Source organism: Lissotriton vulgaris, chromosome 12, assembly GCF_964263255.1.
Source record: "Lissotriton vulgaris chromosome 12, aLisVul1.2, whole genome shotgun sequence".
Lineage (NCBI taxonomy): Eukaryota > Metazoa > Chordata > Amphibia > Caudata > Salamandridae > Lissotriton > Lissotriton vulgaris.
In genome coordinates, this window is record NC_141700.1 from 392,238,060 (window position 1) to 392,256,292 (window position 18,233).

Genomic DNA, 18,233 nt, shown 5'->3' on the forward strand with positions numbered 1-18,233 from the left:
CCTTACAGACCCACCCGTATTCCATGCACTGCAAACTGATGTCTAAGGACAGGGCTTTCTAATTCCAGTGCCATAGTTTTCCACACCAGGGGTCAGTGTACTCCGAGGCACCGCACTTCTGGGGTAGAAAGTCACGTATAATAACTGACACCAGTGTGCCACCTATATAGGCACCACCAATGTAATTTACGGCACGGATGACTCCACGCGGAGGCAAACAACACCTACGACCGGTGTGCAGGTGTATTGCTCACAAAAAATTTCGGATCCAGTCTGATGCCTGGGGATTCTAAGGTGAGGACTCTCCGGCTAGATAGAGTCTCTACCAGATAAAACAAGTTACTTACCTTCAGTAATGCCTTATCTACTGCATTCCACATATTGCATGAGTGCACAAGATTAGGCACACAAAGGCGTTTATAGCTCTTGGGAAGGGCCATCTGGCGTAGAAGTTTGTTCTCTGGGCTACTGCACAAGACCAAATGAATGAATGAATCTTGTAGAAAGTAAATTGGGCCTTGGCAAACATTTCCCCTTAAATTATGAGGCTTCTTTCTTCTTTTTAAATCCTGTATAGAGTTTCCTGAGTGAAAAGTGTTTGGAAAAAAACATATTGTATATAAAGATTGAAAACATTGAATCAAATTGACAGTTTTGAGTATCGTCAGATATGTGTTTGCTTTTGAAACGTTTTTTTATTTTATCTTTTGAAAGATACTTTACACACATTTGCAAAACCAACAGTTTGGCACTCACAGCCTAATGGTGAGACCTATTGCCGGTGCTTGTTTTTCCCTTTTTTCCTTTACCGATCCACATGTGCCATTCTGGATTGTTAAATTAAAAAGAAAGGAAAATGGTGCCGGTGTCACAGTGTCTGCCATGTTAGATCAGTAAACATAAATAGAAAATGCAAAAAGCATTGACAAAGCCAATAGATCATCCAGGAGAGACCTCCTGGCTTTTGAAGAAACTGGGGTTGGCTGTGGTACAAGTGCACAAAAGCAACAAGACAAAGAATAACAAGGCAACATGAAAAGAAGCATCAAACATTGTTCTTGGGTCCATAAGTGTTCTAAGACATTGGCCTTTAGATCTTTTGTATTTGGTGTGCAGCTAACGCTTAAAATTAAATCATTTGTGGACCAATCAGTTTAGGTCGTCACTGACAGCATGGTATCTGTTCAGTTTAGCCCCTTTTTACTTTTAAGTACAAACATATGAAAACACACAAAGGTATGCAATCGTAAAGAAATCATTACTGTTTCGGATTTGAACAAAAACATCCCAAACAATACAAACTTCTATATAAATAAAGAATTGTAGCTGTGCTAGATATAAAGCAGCATCAGGTGTCCAACCCTACTCAGGGTAGAAAAAAGAACAAAGTGTGTCAGTTTGAAGGGTGACGTTTATGTCCTCGTGGCAAGGGGTAGAGATTAAAATATGAGTTAAACTTAAAGGCACAGCATAATTGTTTGTTTCCTGTACATAATATATCCTCATAATGTAAGGAAGATGACATAAAGATGGAGAAAGTGATCATTTTTTGTTTTTATTTTCCTTGAAATTGTCATGTGTATAGGAGGGAGGCAATTTCAAGGATGAGCTTCATCTCGGAGTTGATGAAGGCAGCGATAAATTGGAACATTATTTAACAGGGGTATAGGCAAAGCCTACATTTTTAAATACGTTTCCTCCTTCCCATTAAGTTGCATACAAGAAGATGCCTCTCTAATCTCAGCCTCACAACTCACAAGGATAGAACCTTATCCTTTCCACTTCCAGGATGAACAAACAGGTCTTTTCCTTGTCACACTACCACTCATTGGATCTCTCTACAACCAACAGCATGCATCGACAGAGATACATCAAGCTACCACCCTCACTATCAGATCACTTTGAATATTAAGCAACTAGGCAGACCCAGTCCGCCATACAAACACACAAAGGCAGAGAATCCTTTCAGTTAGTGTACTAAAGCACACAGTATCCCTCCTCCTCCAACTTAAAAACAAATTAATAACAAGTTCCTTAGCCAACATATTTGGAGAATGCTACATCCCACAGAAACACAGAGACCAGGGTGGGGGGGTGGCCTTGAAGATCAGATGAAGATTGATAGAGTTAAGATATAAAGAAAAGGAAAGAAGCTCAACAGGTGACACAGACATGAGGGGACATTAAAAGAGTGTTTAAGAACAACAACAAGATTTAGAGGAACAAAGCGAGAGTGATTTCGTTGGGCAACACAGAAAAATAGAGGGAGTGTAAACACCATGGTTTGTGGCCCGGGGGTGGGAGGTAACACTATGAAGAGAGGCATGAAGAAGATGGAACAAAAGAGAGGGAAACAGTAACATTAAAGTAGTGATGGGGGAAGTGAGAGCAAGGCTGTGATGGAACTGAATGAAGAACTGAAGCTTTACGAGTAGGTTTGGGAACAGCATATTCAAAGGCTAAATGTAGAAATGCAGCTGGGCGATGGCAAGAATGAAAGCGAACAAGGGACAACATCTATGCAAAGATCCTCCCTTCTATTTTCTTCCAGTCAAATAGCTTTAGTTGTCATTTGGGGGATGATGTACATTTCTACAGTGTTGGAAAACTTTAAACATGAATATACCATGCGTTTGATTAGGAAGAATATGTGAAAAACACTTTAATATCTTTGTAAAACTTTGATTTTCCATTTCAGGATAATCCAATTGGAAATTGGGATGGACGATATAATGGAATTCAACTTTGTAGTTTTGCCAGTGTTGAAAGTACCCTCCTGCTTCACATAAATGATATTATCCCAGGTAGGATTCTTTAAAATGTCACTGGCAGTTGTTTGGGAAATTCAACAGTGGTAAGTTGGAATTAATTCAGATAATGTTTGTGTACTGACAGATAAGCAGGATTTTATTTTTAAATGCATGCCACTAGCTCCAAAGCAAAATCCTCCCTAGTATTTTAGGATTTTCTAAGCCAGTTTTTCCACATTAAGGGCCTGATTTAGAACTTCTGGGTAATAGAAAATCTTCAGTTTTGTGAAAGAATTGCTTAGTCCTCATTTGGAGGATTCTACTTAGATGTGTGTTGATGCTAATAAAAAGTTCAAACAAGTACTCAGTACTCCACTGGAAATTGATACTTCTGTGGATAATGTGAAGCAGGAATTTCTTCAACCATGCTATTCCAGTTGCAGTTTCAATTCTACTGGAGATAGTCCAACAGCGTTGAATCCTTCAAGGTATGATTTGGCACTTTCACCACAAATTAGAGGACTTTCCGTGAAACAAACCTCAACCCTAAGTCTTAAAGGCATTACATGCGTGTTTGCAAAGCATTTGATACTTATTGTAGAACCTTTTTTTTTTTACATTTCTTTATTAAGGGTTTGTAGCATGTGCAACAGCAAGCACTACACGAAGGAAAAAAACAATCTGATACACGTCTTGAACAGACTGTAAAACAATAAAAGTAAAAAAGAACAATACATGCACAGGTGAACAGCTGGAAATATATAGCTCTTGATCTATAGGTGAAATGATGCATAAAAAAAAGTCTGGCCCGACTCTGTCTGCAATTGTACACATTACACATATATAGGTAGCAATGCAATACTGATTCAGGGAGATGTATCAGAGTTACATGCCTGATGCAACAGGTAGTCTCTCAACGGCTCCCAGATGTCATTAGGGCAAGAAGTTGTAGGCAATTCTTCAGCATATAGTTCTAAGGTTTCCTAACAGTACACCAAATCTTTGACCCACATATCTATTTTAGGAGAGAGTTTACTGTCTCATTCAATCGCTACATGTCTCTTTGCAAGTAGCAAGGCTATTCGTACAAATCTGGCCTGCATGCCCTTCAATGTGGGTACATGATGGAGTAGACATGTAAGAGGTGTGCATGGCAGTAGGACCTCCGTCATGACATGTAATTTGTTAATCACCTCACCCCAGAATTGTAACACTGATCCACAGCCCCAAGCAAGATGGAGAAAGTCCGCCTCCCCATGACCTCATCTCCTGCATAGAGCCAAGTCTCTCAGCCCCAATTTGCGTAATTTAGCAGGTGTATGATCTGTTTGGTGGAGAAACTTGAAATGTAAAATCTGCAAGTTGCCATTCAGCGATAGCCTGCCTGTCAGCATGCTTATATGTTCCCAGTCAACCAGCGTGATGGTGGGGGGTCTAATATGGAGTTCCAACGTTCTAAGCTTTTATACTCCCTCCTCACCATATCCTCCTGAACCAACCTGTACAATTTAGTAATGAGCTTTTCTTAGAGGAGGCTATAATCAGGAGCTGTAGCAATTTGAGGGTCGGGGGTTCATCAGGAAAGGATGGGTAGTGGCTTTTGACTGCCCTTTTTAATTGTAATCCGTTGTACAGGAAGAGCGGGGTAGGATTAGCGACAAATCCCATGTAATTTTCATCTAAGTATGTGCCACCTGGGAATAAGTCCTGCATGTGTGTTATCCCTACCTTGCGCGGTGCCTTCAGTGATTCAGACTCACAGATGACGGACAGCGCATCGTGTCCCGCCAGCGGTAGAGCCGGCGCATATAGAGGGGTCTTGTCTGCTAATTTACCAATCGCTTACCATGCAGCCACTGTGGTATCAATAGTGATTATTTCTAGATGTGGGTTCCCCCTATGTGTGTGTGTGTGTGTGATAATTCCTGTCAATGGCGTCGGATATGCGTCACCTTCCTCCACAGCGACATACGGGGTGAATGCGTGTGGCCTGAAGTATAGCGAAAAGCACGGGAGGCAAGGGGCACCCCTGATGGGTGCCACACCTTATGTTAAGGGACTCAGATGTCAATCCACCCACCCTCACTCTGGCCGATGTATCACCATAAAGAACCCGCAACCACTCCAACAGGATATCAGGGAATCCCATTCTGCGAAGAATAAAAAACTTGTAGCTCCATTCAATGGAGTCGAATGCCTTGGCAGCGTCAAGCAAGACTGCTGCCGCTGGAAGGTCAGGATTCAGGATATGAAACAGTAAATATCGTACGTAAGTTGTTGGTAGTGGATCGGTCTGGAATAAAACCGGATTGGTCCGGTAGGACTATAGTAGGTAATAAGGGTTGTAGTTTGATGGCAATTATTTTCTCCAATATCTTGGCGTCCAGGTTTAGAAGTGATAAGGGGCGATATGACTCGCAGAAGTCTGGGGATTTATCGTTTTTCAGTAATGTAATGATAAGGGCCTGTCACAGGGAGGGTGGAAGAACACTTGTGTCGTGGGCTTCCGCATACATTTAGAGTAGATGAGGAGTAATGAGCTCGGCATATTGTTCATAAAAGTGGGCTGTGAGCTCATCTGGGCCTGGAGCCTTGTTGTTGGGTAGGGACATAATCGCCTCCTTGACATTGTTTTTCTCAATGGGTTGACTGAGGTATTCCCTATGCCCATCAGATAGCCAAACACAAGCGATGTCCGCAAGATATTAATTCAGGGCCGCATCCTCCCCACACCCCGTGTTGCATATAGGTCCCCATAAAAAACACAAAATTGTTCCACTATGTCCTGTGTCTTATAATGTTCCACCCCGTGATTGTCTATTATTTTGGTAATGTGGTTCTGGTCAGATCTAAAACGAAGTGTAGTGGCTAGTTTTCTACCTGGGCGACCAGCTTCACCATAAGCCCTAGCTACATGTCGACGTGACCTGTAACCAGCCTCTGATTCCGCCATGGTGTCATATTCCCTAAGTAATCCCTGTATTTCAGCCAGACAGGTCGGTGTCTGGTCAACCAGGTATTGTTTTTCACATTCCTTAAGCTTTGTCTCTATTCTTATCAATCTGACCTTTAATGTCTTTAAAGATGCCCTAAGATGTACCTATGCAGACCCCCTGTATTGTGACCTTGAAGGCCTCCCAGAGCACAGCTGCGCTGTCCACTGACCCTACATTTGTTTCGAAGTATTGTATGATGGCTTGTCTAAGGGTGTGTTCAAATATCGGATCAAGGAGAGCCTCCGCTCGGAAACGCCATGTGAAAGGGAGATGGATGTTTGCAGGGATTTGGATATTCAACAATGCCGGGCTATGATCTGAGAGGGTGCGTGGAAGAATGTGCACATGTTAAATCCAACCGCTCGCTTCTTCATTAGCCAGCCAGTACTCCAATCAGGACCAACTATTTTAAGCTGGTGTGACATGCGTGCCAGCCCTGTCAGCAGCATTGCCGATCCGCCAGACATCTACTAGACCCATTTCCAATATGGCGTCGTGAACACATTGCGCAATCCTAACAGTGCGCGCCCCCTGTTTGTTAGAATTATCAAGGGATGGATCAAGATGCGTATTAAAATCCCCCCCCCCAAATTATAGCAGTTTCCGGCCATGTACGTAACATTTCAAGGAGTTGGACAAAGACTGTGGGGTCATCTACAACCGGGCCATACACATTAATGATAGTGACCATAGTGATCCCCAGCCTACCCTGCACCAGGGCCCATCGACCCTCAGTGTCTGTGTGGGATAAAATCGGTAGAAAGGAGATGCCTCTCTTAACCAAAGTAAGGACCCCCTGGCATAGTTTAGGAAGGGGGACACCAATCTATATCCCGCCCATCTGGTGGCAATGTTACCTTCCTTATGTGTACTTAAGTGTGATTCTTGCAGGAGGGCAATGTGCACTTTGTGATGATCTAGATAGGCCAGTACTTGACGAATCTCTTTTGGAGTGTTTAGCCCTCGAATATTCCATGTTATACAGTTATATTTTTCACCTGTTTGCATTTAGGAAACTCAGGCTCCAGCCAGAAGTACAGATCAGCTCGGCCACATTCATATCAAGAACCATTCCTGCTATCACAAATCTGTTAGTCCTCTCTGCACATGTAACAGTGAAATACAGTGACCCCCCCCCCCCCCCCCCCACACACACACACCCCCACCCACTTTGGCAACCCAATTTCGCCAAAGCCATGTCTCCCGGTAGTCAACAACCCAAAGTACAAACCCAAAACAACAATGTCTTGATGGGGTATACCCATGGTGGGGACGTAGTGGCACCAACCACTCTCCGCTGTGTTGGAGAGGGAGCCATCACAACAGATATATAAGGCACTCCAAAATGGCACCATCCGGCAAAGAAAGGAGGGAATGAAACAGTGCCCTGTAGCATTGTTAGCACCACAATACTTAATAAAATCTACCACTTCTATCGAGGGAGGTTGGTGCCAGTACACTGAGACAACGGGCACCACCGACCATGAACAGGTATATCGTGTAACAGATACATAATCCGAAATTTCAACAGAATTGGAGCGTGTCAGAACCGAAGGTGGACCGGCCAGTAAAGACTGTGCTAGCAATATCCTAGCAATATCCACCAACCGCTCAGAAGAAAGAACCAACGATGTGTAACTACCATAGGAACAGTGTGTTCAAGGCATATGAGCTGCGGATTGTACCCTTAGCATTAGATCACCACCTGGTGTTGGGCTTGGATGATTGCATGTTGTTGTCGTCTTGGAAGAAGTCTTTTGTAGTCACGAGATAGGTGACTCCTCCCTTGGACGATAGTGCACTTGGGCATCAGCTTCATCCTTAAATAGTTATTTTTCCACCTCTGGGTTCGGATGAAACTTTTCCGCTCCGGTTCGAAATCTATTTTTCAAGTACTTCGACGTGTAAAAACTTATTCAAACTACACCAAACTACTTTCGATATCGATAAACGTCGACTCTACTCCATCAGCTCGATTCCGGTCGTCGACGCGGGCCGTTGGGCCTATCCACGCTGTGAGGCCTACACCTCATGGAAAGGACGCCATTCAAAAAGATGCCCCAAGTGTGGAGCAAAGTTTCCACACAATGACCATCACGAGGTCTGTAACCTGTGCTTATCACCAGAACACGACAAATCCAGCTGCACAGCCTGTGCGTCCTTTCGATCCAAGAAGACAATTCGAGATCGGAGGGCCTGTCGACACGTCATGCAGAGATGGGCTCCAGAACCAGTGGATATCTTCGATGAAGAAGTTCCGCTCGTTCCCGAAGAAAATCCAGACCATCTCCAAACCGAGGCAGACGACTCCGATGACTCCATACCATTGGGTCAGCGCGTGAGTACTACTGCCCCTGCCCCATACCCCCCACCCAAATCGAAGGCAAAGGTCAAGACTCAGCCTCTGGGGCCCAGTCGCGACCGAAAAAATACTTCTAAAGTCCCGCCATCGAGCCCGCCTCCGAAGAAAATACTCAAGCCTTCCGGTAGCTCCTTACCGAGCAAGCCGCACGTGCCGATCCCACCAGCTCCCCCTGCACCGAAACCGAAAGAAGTCCCGGCTCCGAAACCGTGGACTTCTAAAGACAAAAATAAGAAGCCAGCGTCCGACGCCTCGAGGCCGAGGAGACCAGCGTCCACTCCGAAGCAAATATCTTCAGTACTGAAACCTACAAGGCCTGATTCCGATGCGCTCAAGCCCTCGAAACAGCCTACAACTCCGAAAACAATACCTTTGGTGCCGAAATCTACGCCAAAGGACACAGTAACAACTCCTAAGGCTAAAGACAAGCACCAACCACGCCCGGAATCGGAAAAATCGGCGCCGGCAAAGGTTCCGCAAGGAGAAGACCATTTCCAACCTGATCCTCTACAAAAGAAGGTCTGCATTGACTCAAAGACAGGTCATGTATCCACTACACCACACAGGAAGAGGAAATCAGACACAGCACCTACACCTGCAGTGCTTGTCAAGAAGAAGGACTCTGCCACATCTCCTATGCACCCTTCTACTCCTATACTCCTTCTCCTTAATCTCCTGTTCCTCTTAACATTTCACCTCAAAATTCTCCTGAAAACTCTCCTCCTCATTCTTCACATCATACACCTCCAATTGATGATGAGTATAGCATAGGGGGAGGGGTAGACCCCGATGAGCCTTTTCCCTACCCTGTTGATGATCCAAATTGGGAGTACCGAAACCCACAAGATGTGCCAGATATTCCTGACCCACATTCATATCCATCAAAACCTTCTCCCCCAGAAGACAACATTGGTTTTGGGCACTTACTGAATAGGGCTTCCATCTATCATGGGGTTACCATGCATTCAGATGAGGCATAGGAAGACTTTTTATTAGATAAGTTTGAACAATCAGAAAGGTCTGTTCAAATTCTTCCTATGATTAAAGGAGTCATCAAACATGTTCCAGAAGTATTTAAAGATCCTGTAGGTGCAAGGATTCTAAACCCTAGAATTGATAAAAAGTACAGGCCTGCTCCTGGGGATCCTGCCTACATTAAAGGACAGCTACCCTTAGATTCCCTAGTCGTGTCAAATGCTAGAAAAAGAGCAAACTCACAGACATCAGGTGAAGCACCACCTCCTGATAAAGAATCTAAGGTAATAGATGCTTCAGGCAAAAGAATAGCTGCACAAGCTACCAATACGTGGTGTATTGATAACACACAAGCCCTCCTTGCAAGATATGATAGGGCTCACTATGATCAGTTAGAGACATTACTACAACATCTACCTGACCAATATAAGGCGCAGGCAAACGACCTTATACAAGAAGGCAAATTAATTTCAAATGCCTCAATCAAGTGCGCACTTGATGTAGAAGACACTGCATCTAGAGCTGTAAACACTAGTGTCCTACTTAGACATCATGAGTGGCTACGCATTTCAGGATTTAAGCAGGAAGTGCAAACTGCCATCTTACATCAGCCATTCTACAAACATCAATTGTTTGGACCAGAGGTAGACCCAGCACTTGAGAAAATAAAGAAAGATACCGATACAGCCAAATCTATGGGAACGTTGCAGTCCACACAAGCTAGAAGCTCTTTTCGTCGCTCCTTCTATAAAGGAGGCTCCAAATAGACTGGAGCAGACAATACATCTTCCTTCAAATCCAATACACAGACATCCTCCAGTAAAGGATATTTTAGAGGAGGCTATAGAGGCAACAACAATAAAGGAAGAGGTTGAGGTAACAACAATAATCGAACCTCTTCCACCACAAAACAGTGGCTTCCCTCTGCTCCCCCAACAGCACTCCACTCCTGTGGGGGGCAGACTAACACAGTTCCTACCTGTCTGGAATTCCATCACAACCGACAAGTGGGTAAGACAAATTATCCAGTATGGCTACTGCCTCGAACTTACAGTTACCCCTCCACACATACCACCCAGGCAGCGTCCAATGCCTGCAGAACATCTTATACTGCTCAAACAAGAAGTCCTATCACTTCTTCAAAAGAACGCAATAGATATAGCTCCTTTACAACATCAAGGAACACGGGTTTATTCGCTGTATTTTCTAATACCCAAAAAGGACGGGACACTAAGACCAATTCTCGACCTCAGGCCCCTCAATCAATATATACACTCAGATCATTTTCATATGATCACTTTACAACAAGTGCTCCCATTGCTGCAACAAGGTGACTTCCTTACAGCCCTAGATCTAAAGGACGCCTACTTCCACATTCCCATACATCCTTCTCACAGGAAGTATCTGATGTTTGTACTGGAAGGACAGCATTATCAATTAAAAGTCCTTCCATTCGGGGTAACAACTGCACCAAGAGTGTTCACAAAGTGCCTAGCAGTAGTAGCACAACATCTCAGAAGACAACAAATACATGTCTTCCCATATCTAGACGATTGGCACATAAAAGCCAAGTCGTTCAAACAGTGCGTCCAACACACACATCAGACAATTCAAACATTGCACGACTTAGGGTTCACAATCAACTACACCAAGTCGCACCTACAGCGCTCTCATGTACATCAATATTTAGGCGCTACAATAAACATGTCTACTGCTCTAGCATATCTCAGTCCAGCAAGGATACAGAGCATTCAAGCCTTAGTCACAAAGTTTCAACATCAACACTTTCTCCCAGCCACAGTGTTCATGAGACTAATATAAATTATGGCATCTTGCATCTTTATTGTACCATATGCAAGACTGCAAATGCGTCCGTTACAGGAATGTCTAGCACAATAGTGGAATCAGGCTCAAGGACAACTAACAGACCTGGTGTTGGTAAACAGCCGCACACATCGCTCTCTGCAGTGGTGGAACACCAAAAACTTGACAAAAGGGCAGCCGTTTCTCGAACCTGTTCCACAAATAATGCTTACAGCAGACTAATCTCTCATAGGATGGGGAGCCCATCTCCTACATCATACAACTCAAGGGCAATGGACCATTCAACAAAGATTGTTCCATATCCACCACCTAGAGCTGCTAGCCATATTCTTAGCGCTCAAAACATTCCAAGTACAAAACAAAACTGTTTTAATCCGGGCGGACAACATGACAGCCATGTACTATATACAAAAAGAGGGGAGGACACACTCTCTACAGCTCTCCCAGCTTGCACAGAACATTTGGAGCTGGGCCATTCCACAAAACATATATCTGTTAGCAGAACACCTTCCAGGAGTTCACAAGCAGATAGCAGATCTGTTAAGTCGACAGACACAACAAATTCACGAATGGGAACTACATCTGCAAGTTCTTCTACCATTCTTTCACAAGTGGGTCCATACAGACATAGATCTGTTCGCCACACACGAAAAAGCAAAATGCCCAACCTTCGCCGCCAGGTTTCCACACCCGCTGTCCAATGGCAATGCGATATGGATGAACTGGTCAGGCAGATTTGCGTACGCTTTTCCCCCACTACCACTAATACCACTAATAGTGCGCAAGCTACGACAACAGCCTCTCAAACTGATTTTAGTAGCTCCCACATGGGCACGCCAACCGTGGTATACAACACTTATAGAACTATCCCTAGTTCCACACCAAAAACCATTTTTACAATTACACCATAATAAAGTGGTTCTCTGAACAAATCCTAAATTCCTTCCAAAAGTCATTACTCAGTTTCATTTAAACCAATCTGTAGAGTTACCGGTATTTTTCCAAAACCCAGACTCTGTAGCAGAAAGAGCTCTGCACACACCAGATGTTAAAAGAGCTCCTCTCTATTATATAGATAGGACCAAATCCTTTCACAAAACAGAGCAATTGTTTGTAGCTTTCTCTCCACCACATAAGGGCAACTTCATCTCTAAAGCTGGAATTGCAAGGTAGATTGTAAAATGTATACAAATATGCTATCAAAAAGCAAAACGTACATTAACAGTTCCTCCTAGAGCGCACTGCACACGCAAACTAGGAGCCTCTATGGCTTTCTTAGGGAACATTCCCCTAGAATACATCTGCAAGGCAGCAACATGGTCTACAAAACACACCTTCACTAAACACTACTGTGTTGATGTGCAAGCCAAGCAGCAAGCTGCAGTAGGCCAAGATGTTCTAAAAACTCTCTTTCAAAATACTGCAACAGATATAGGCAACCACCGCTAGGGGAGACACTGCTGCACAATCTATGCTAAGTGTACAATCTGCAGCTCATATGACTCAAACGGAAAATGCTACTTACCAGTATGCATCTGTTCTTGGCATGTAGAGCTGCAGAGTTGTACACACCCTCCTGCCTCCCTGGGTCCTGTATCTGTTCCAGTTTCATCTTAATTAGATAAACACATGGCCATCCCTTCTTTATTTCTACTAACTTCATTATTTCCCATCATGGTGAAAAACAATCTAAGGATGGAGCCGATGCCCATGCTCACTATCGTCCAAGGGAGGAGTCACCTACCTCGTGACTGCAAAAGACTTCTTCCAAGACGACAACAACATGCAATCATCCGAGCCCAACACCAGGTGGCGATATAATGCTAAGTGTACAACTCTGCAGCTCTACATGCCAAGAACAGATGCATACTGGTAAGTAGCATTTTCCTTATCTATTACCTGGACCAGCTTAAAGCAGCCCACAATGCATAATAATATCTACCGCTGTTGCCAGGGGGGGTGTCAACTTAATTAGACAGCAAGCACTGCTGTCAGTTAACCAGTAAATTGTGTGGCATAAACATAATCTTAAAAGTGAACAGGACTGGAGTGTATCAGGGCCCTGGGCGTACCAGCAAAGAACGATTGTGCTAGCAATGTCCCCCAGCTACGCAGTTGAGATAACCAACCGTGTGTTACCCCAATATGAACAGTGGTCATCTATTACCTAAGGCAGAATAGAACAGCCCACATAGGCATCAATCTTATGAATGTCTGACGTTGCACTTGCAAGATGTTTCTGGCGCCTGAGTGTCTTGGCGTACTCCATGGCCTGCTTCGGCTTGGCAAAAATCGTGGCCTTGTCATCGACCCCTATCCGCAGGCAGGCTGGAAACAGCATCGCGTAGGGCACCTGTTCCTTCGCCAACATCTTCTTGACTCCTTGAAATTCTTTTCTGGCTGCCTGCACTGCAGCCGTGAAATCTGGATAGAACGATAATGTGTTGCCCTGTTGTGAGATGGTACCCTTCTGGCGTGCAATGCGGAGGACAGTGTCTCGATCGCAGAAATTCAGCAATCTGGAAATTATGGGCCTCAGAGGGGCACCTGGGGGGGGGGCAGGCAGCCAGTGATCTATGGGCTCTCTCCACCACCAGCATGTTTGAGAGATTGTCAGCCCAGCATACCTCACCCAGCAGTGTTTCAACAAAGTCCTCCAGCCTGCCCACGTTGGTCGACTCTGGCGGGCCCAAAATACACATGTTATTGCGCCAAGAGCGCGCTTCAATGTCCTAATTTTTTCTTTATGAGCGCCAGTATCTTGACAATGTCAGATGTTTTTGAGGCCAGTTGTTATAGACCGTCCTCAGTGTCTGATATTCTCTGCTCCGCTTCACCAAAGCGAAGTGCATGTTTATCGAGCTTGGACGATATATGGTCCATTCTGCCATTCAGCGCCTCAATTTTGCCATCGATTGATTGTAAGCTGGCCTGAATGACTGCCAGCATAGTTTCCAGTGCCGTTGGTGGCTGCGCCACGGACTCAAGCTCAGAGTCTGATGCAGCATTTTGTGTCGACTTTCCACCCTTGCGCTCAAACGTGAGTCGGGGTTGATTTTTCTCAGGTTTCCTATTGCACCCAGTATCCGAGCCACGTTGATATAAGAGAAGTGGGGGGGAGTTATCAACGTTTTGCAGCTGAATACAGGCATGTCTCCGAGTCGTCCCAGAGATCAGTGATTATGAAGTCCCCTGAGTGCAGTCGCAAAGGCGCAGTATGCTTCACTCACCACCAGCTCCGTACAGTAGTGCCCAGCCATGGGTAAGCTCCTTGAAAGTCAGAACCACCAATTTAAATGATACTGGTGTTACGCGCCGATATAGGCAAAAACTCTGACTCAAGGTCACTGATGGCCACGTAGATCAGATGCAGTGCACACACCCAGCACAACGCCCGGGCCGCAGTAATTCAACGAAGCCTTCAATTCTAAAGATACCGGAGTTGCTTTCCGATATAGGCAATAACCACAGTCCCAATGCCGCTGACGGTTGCGCAAATCAAATGCGGTGCACACCTCCAACGCCGCACCCAGGCCGCAGCAGCTCACCGGGGCCTCTTGCCTGGCACGCCTTCCCAGTGATGTGAGAGAATGGGCAGGTTGAGGAGCAGTATACAACTCACACAGCCCGGGAGATTCAGCTGCCAAAATGTAGTACAGGGCCTAGCTTGCGGTGCAGATCCGGGCCCTCGCGTAGATCCCACAGCCCCCAGAGCAGTCACCGATCTCGCCTCGCGCTTGGGGGGGGGGGGGGCTGCCCAGCAGATACCAGCTTCTATAAAGGGCGCACCCACGGCCGTGTCGTGTCCCGCGGTTAGCTCTTACATGCCTCCTGAGCCGAAACAGTCTGCAGCTCGGCCACAACCACGCTATATCCTCGCGGCTGCCATCTTAGTCAATCAATCAATCATAGCATTTATATAGCGCACTACTCACCCGGAGGGTCTCAAGGCGCTAGGGGAGGGGGGGGGGGGTCTGCTACTGCTCGAACAGCCAGGTCTTGAGCTGCTTCCTGAAGGCAAGGTGGTCCTGGGTCAGGCGGAGGTGGGTCGGGAGGGAGTTCCAAGTCTTGGCGGCCAGGTAGGAGAAGGACCTTCCTCCTGTGGTGGCTCTTCGGATACGGGGGACGGCTGCGAGGGTGTGGCCGGTCGATCGAAGCTGGCGTGTGGGAGCGTAGAAGTTGAGGCGGCTGTTGAGGTATCCTGGGCCTTGGTTGTGTAGGGCTTTGTGTGCGTGGGTGAGGAGACGGAAGGTGATTCTCTTGTTGACCGAGAGCCAGTGCAGATCTCTCAGGTGTCCGGAGATGTGGCTGCGACGGGGGATGTCCAGGATGAGTCGTGCTGAGGCGTTCTGAATCCGCTGGAGTCTCTTCTGGAGTTTGGTGGTGGTTCCGGCGTAGAGGGAGTTGCCGTAGTCCAGTCGGCTGGTGACGAGGGCCTGGGTGACCGTCTTCCTGGTCTCGGTGGTGATCTACCGGAAGATCTTACGTAGCATGCGCAGGATGTTGAAGCACGTCGAGGAGACGGCGTTGACTTGTCTGGTCATGGAGAGGGAGGAGTCCAGGATGAAGCCCAGGTTGCGTGCGTGGTCCTTTGGTTTGGGTGCGCTGCCCAGGGTGGGTGGCCACCAGGAGTCGTCCCAGGCGGAGGGTGAGGATCCCAGGATGAGGACTTCCGTCTTGTCCGAGTTCAGTTTTAAGCGGCTGTTCATCATCCACTTGGCTACTTCTGTCATCCCTTCGTGTAGGTTGGCTCTGGCGGTGGCGGGGTCGTTGGTGAGGGAGAGGATCAGCTGGGTGTCGTTGGCGTAGGAGATGATGTTGAGGTTGTGTTGGCGTGCGATGGCTGCGAGGGGGCTCATATACACGTTGAAGAGGGTGGGGCTGAGTGAAGATCCTTGTGGAACGCCGCAGATGACTTCGGTGGCCTCGGATCTGAACGGGGGGAGGCGGACTCTCTGTGTCCTTCCGGCGAGGAACGAGATGATCCATTCCAGTGCCTTCTCCTGGATTGCGACGTTGCTGAGGCGCTGCACTAGGGTACGGTGGCAGACAGTGTCGAAGGCCGCGGAGAGGTCTAGGAGGATGGGGGCCGCTGTTTCTCCGTTGTCGAGCAGGGCTCGGATGTCATCGGTGGCTGCGATCAGGGCGGTCTCGTTCTGTGGTTGGCCCGGAAGCCAGACTGCGAGAGGTCGAGGGATCCGTCCGTCTCGAGGAAGGCGGCCAGCTGCTTGTTAACTGTCTTCTCGATGACTTTTGCAGGAAACGGGAGCAGCGAGATGGGGCGGTAGTTCGAGGTCGGTGGGGTCGGCTGATGGCTTCTTTAGTAGGGCGCTGAGTTCGGCGTGCTTCCAGCTCTCCGGTAAGGTAGCGTGTCGAAGGAGGTGTTGATGATGTCCCGCAGGTGGGGTGCGATGACAGCGTCGGCCTTGTTGAAGACGTGGTGAGGGCAGGGGTGGGTCGGAGATCCGGAGTGGATGGAGTTCATCGTGCGGATGGTGTCTTCGGTGCTGATCGGGGTCCAGGCGCGGAGGGTGGTGGTGGGGGGCGGTGGTTCAGTCGTGGCGTGCGTCGGTTGAGTGCTGAAGCTGTTGTGTATGTCCGCGATCTTGTTGTGGAAGTAGGAGGCGAGGGAGTTGCAGAGGTCTTGTGAAGGGGTGATGTCGTTGTTTCCGGCGTTGGAGAGCTCTTTAACGATGTTGAAGAGTTCCTTGCTGTTGTGTGCGTTGTTGTCCAGTCGTTCCTTGAATGCAGTTTTCTTGGTGGCGTGGATCAGTTGGTGGTGTTTTCGGGTGGCGAGCTTGAGGGCAGCCATGTTGTTCGGTGTTGGGTCTCTGCGCCAGGCTTTCTCGAGGGCTCTGCAGTTCTTCTTCGAGCTCTTGAGTTCGTCGGTGAACCATGGGGCTTTCTCGCTGCCGGGTCTGCTAGGCGGGGTCTTCAGAGGGGCGAGGTCGTCTGCGCAGTTGCTGATCCACTTTGCGAGGTTGGTGGCCGCCTGGCTTGGGTTCGTTGTGCTGGTGGGAGGGTTCATGCTCGGGGAAGTCGCGAGCTGGTCGGCTGTGATCTTGTTCCAGCTTCTGCGTGCAACCTGTTGCTGGTGGTGGTGGATCGTGGTCCTTCTGAAGCTGAAGTGGACGCAGCTGTGGTCCGTCCAGTGGAGACCGGTGGCGTGGCTGAAGGTGATGTCCTTGCTGGATGAGAACACGGGGTCGAGTGTGTGTCCAGCGTAGTGGGTGGGGGTGGTCACCAGCTGCTTGAGACAGAGGTTGGCGAGGTTGTCCAGCAGGGTGGTGGTGTTGCGGTCGTTGTTGTTCTCCAGGTGGAAGTTGAGGTCCCCGAGGAGGATGTAGTCAGCGGAGAGGAGGGCGTGCGGGCTGATGAAGTCGGCGATGTCTTCGCTGAATTGTGTGCATGGTCCCGGGGGTCTGTAGATGAGGGTGCCTCTGAGGGTGGTCTTGGGGTTGATGTAAATCTGGAAGTGCAGGTGTTCGGCGGGTGCGAGGGTGTCGTCGGTGTTGGTCGTGATGCGGATGGTGTTCCTGTGGATGATGGCGATGCCTCCTCCTGTCTGGTTGACGCGGTCCCTCCGGATGATCTTGTAGCCGTCCGGGATGGTGATGGCGATGGCGATGTCGGGCGCTGAGGAGGCATTCATCCAGGTTTCCGTGAGGAAGGCGACGTCTGGGGCTGTGGTGTCGAGCAGTGCTCCTCAGTTTCTCGATGCCGTCTCCATACGGTTTCAGCCCACTTCTGCGGCCCAAAATCAGATCAAAATGCAACGCTTAGTGACATCTGTCCCCTCAGATTCCAGGAATGCGCAGATGATCACCCAGGAGTAGGATATTCAGCAGGATGTTAGTGATGGCGGACAGACCAACACTACTGTGCAGCCATCTTGCCGCGCGTCAGGCCACTCCCCCTTATTTTAGAACCTTATACTTTTTTTTAAGGGCCATCATGACTGTGGTACAAATACCTAGAAGACTCCACATGAAAACAGTGTGTTGCATGCAGTGAGTAAAGATCAGACTAAGCTTGATTTGGATCATTCTTTAATATATTTTGCCCTTCACTACTCTACTAAACCATCTGCATACCAGTCTATAAACTTTCTGACCTTTTCCCTGAAAATGTTAAAATATGATTCACAACTGTAATGATGATACTTAATGTGGTGTTAACTTCTTAACTACCTTGATTGAGATTGTGGCGACCAGGGTTTCTGATGAGATTGGTCCTGTGAAAAGGATCAGCAATGTTAAAAAATGTGTTTCCTGCCTGAATTACAGAAATATGTGGGGCTGTGTGTGGAATGGGGTCATTATCTCA

The 18,233-nt window shown here is 47.3% G+C and overlaps 1 protein-coding gene across 7 annotated transcripts in view; it reads left to right on the top strand.

Moving 5' to 3' along the window:
• CYLD (CYLD lysine 63 deubiquitinase) overlaps nucleotides 1-18,233 on the top strand; it is a 516,546-nt gene that overhangs the window by 169,187 nt on the left and 329,126 nt on the right. For all 7 annotated transcript variants that reach the window (XM_086945164.1, XM_086945166.1, XM_086945167.1 and 4 more), the window contains exon 4: nucleotides 2,699-2,804. In XM_086945164.1, coding sequence (XP_086801290.1) covers nucleotides 2,699-2,804 — 106 coding nt within the window. The remainder of the gene's footprint in view (nucleotides 1-2,698; nucleotides 2,805-18,233) is intronic.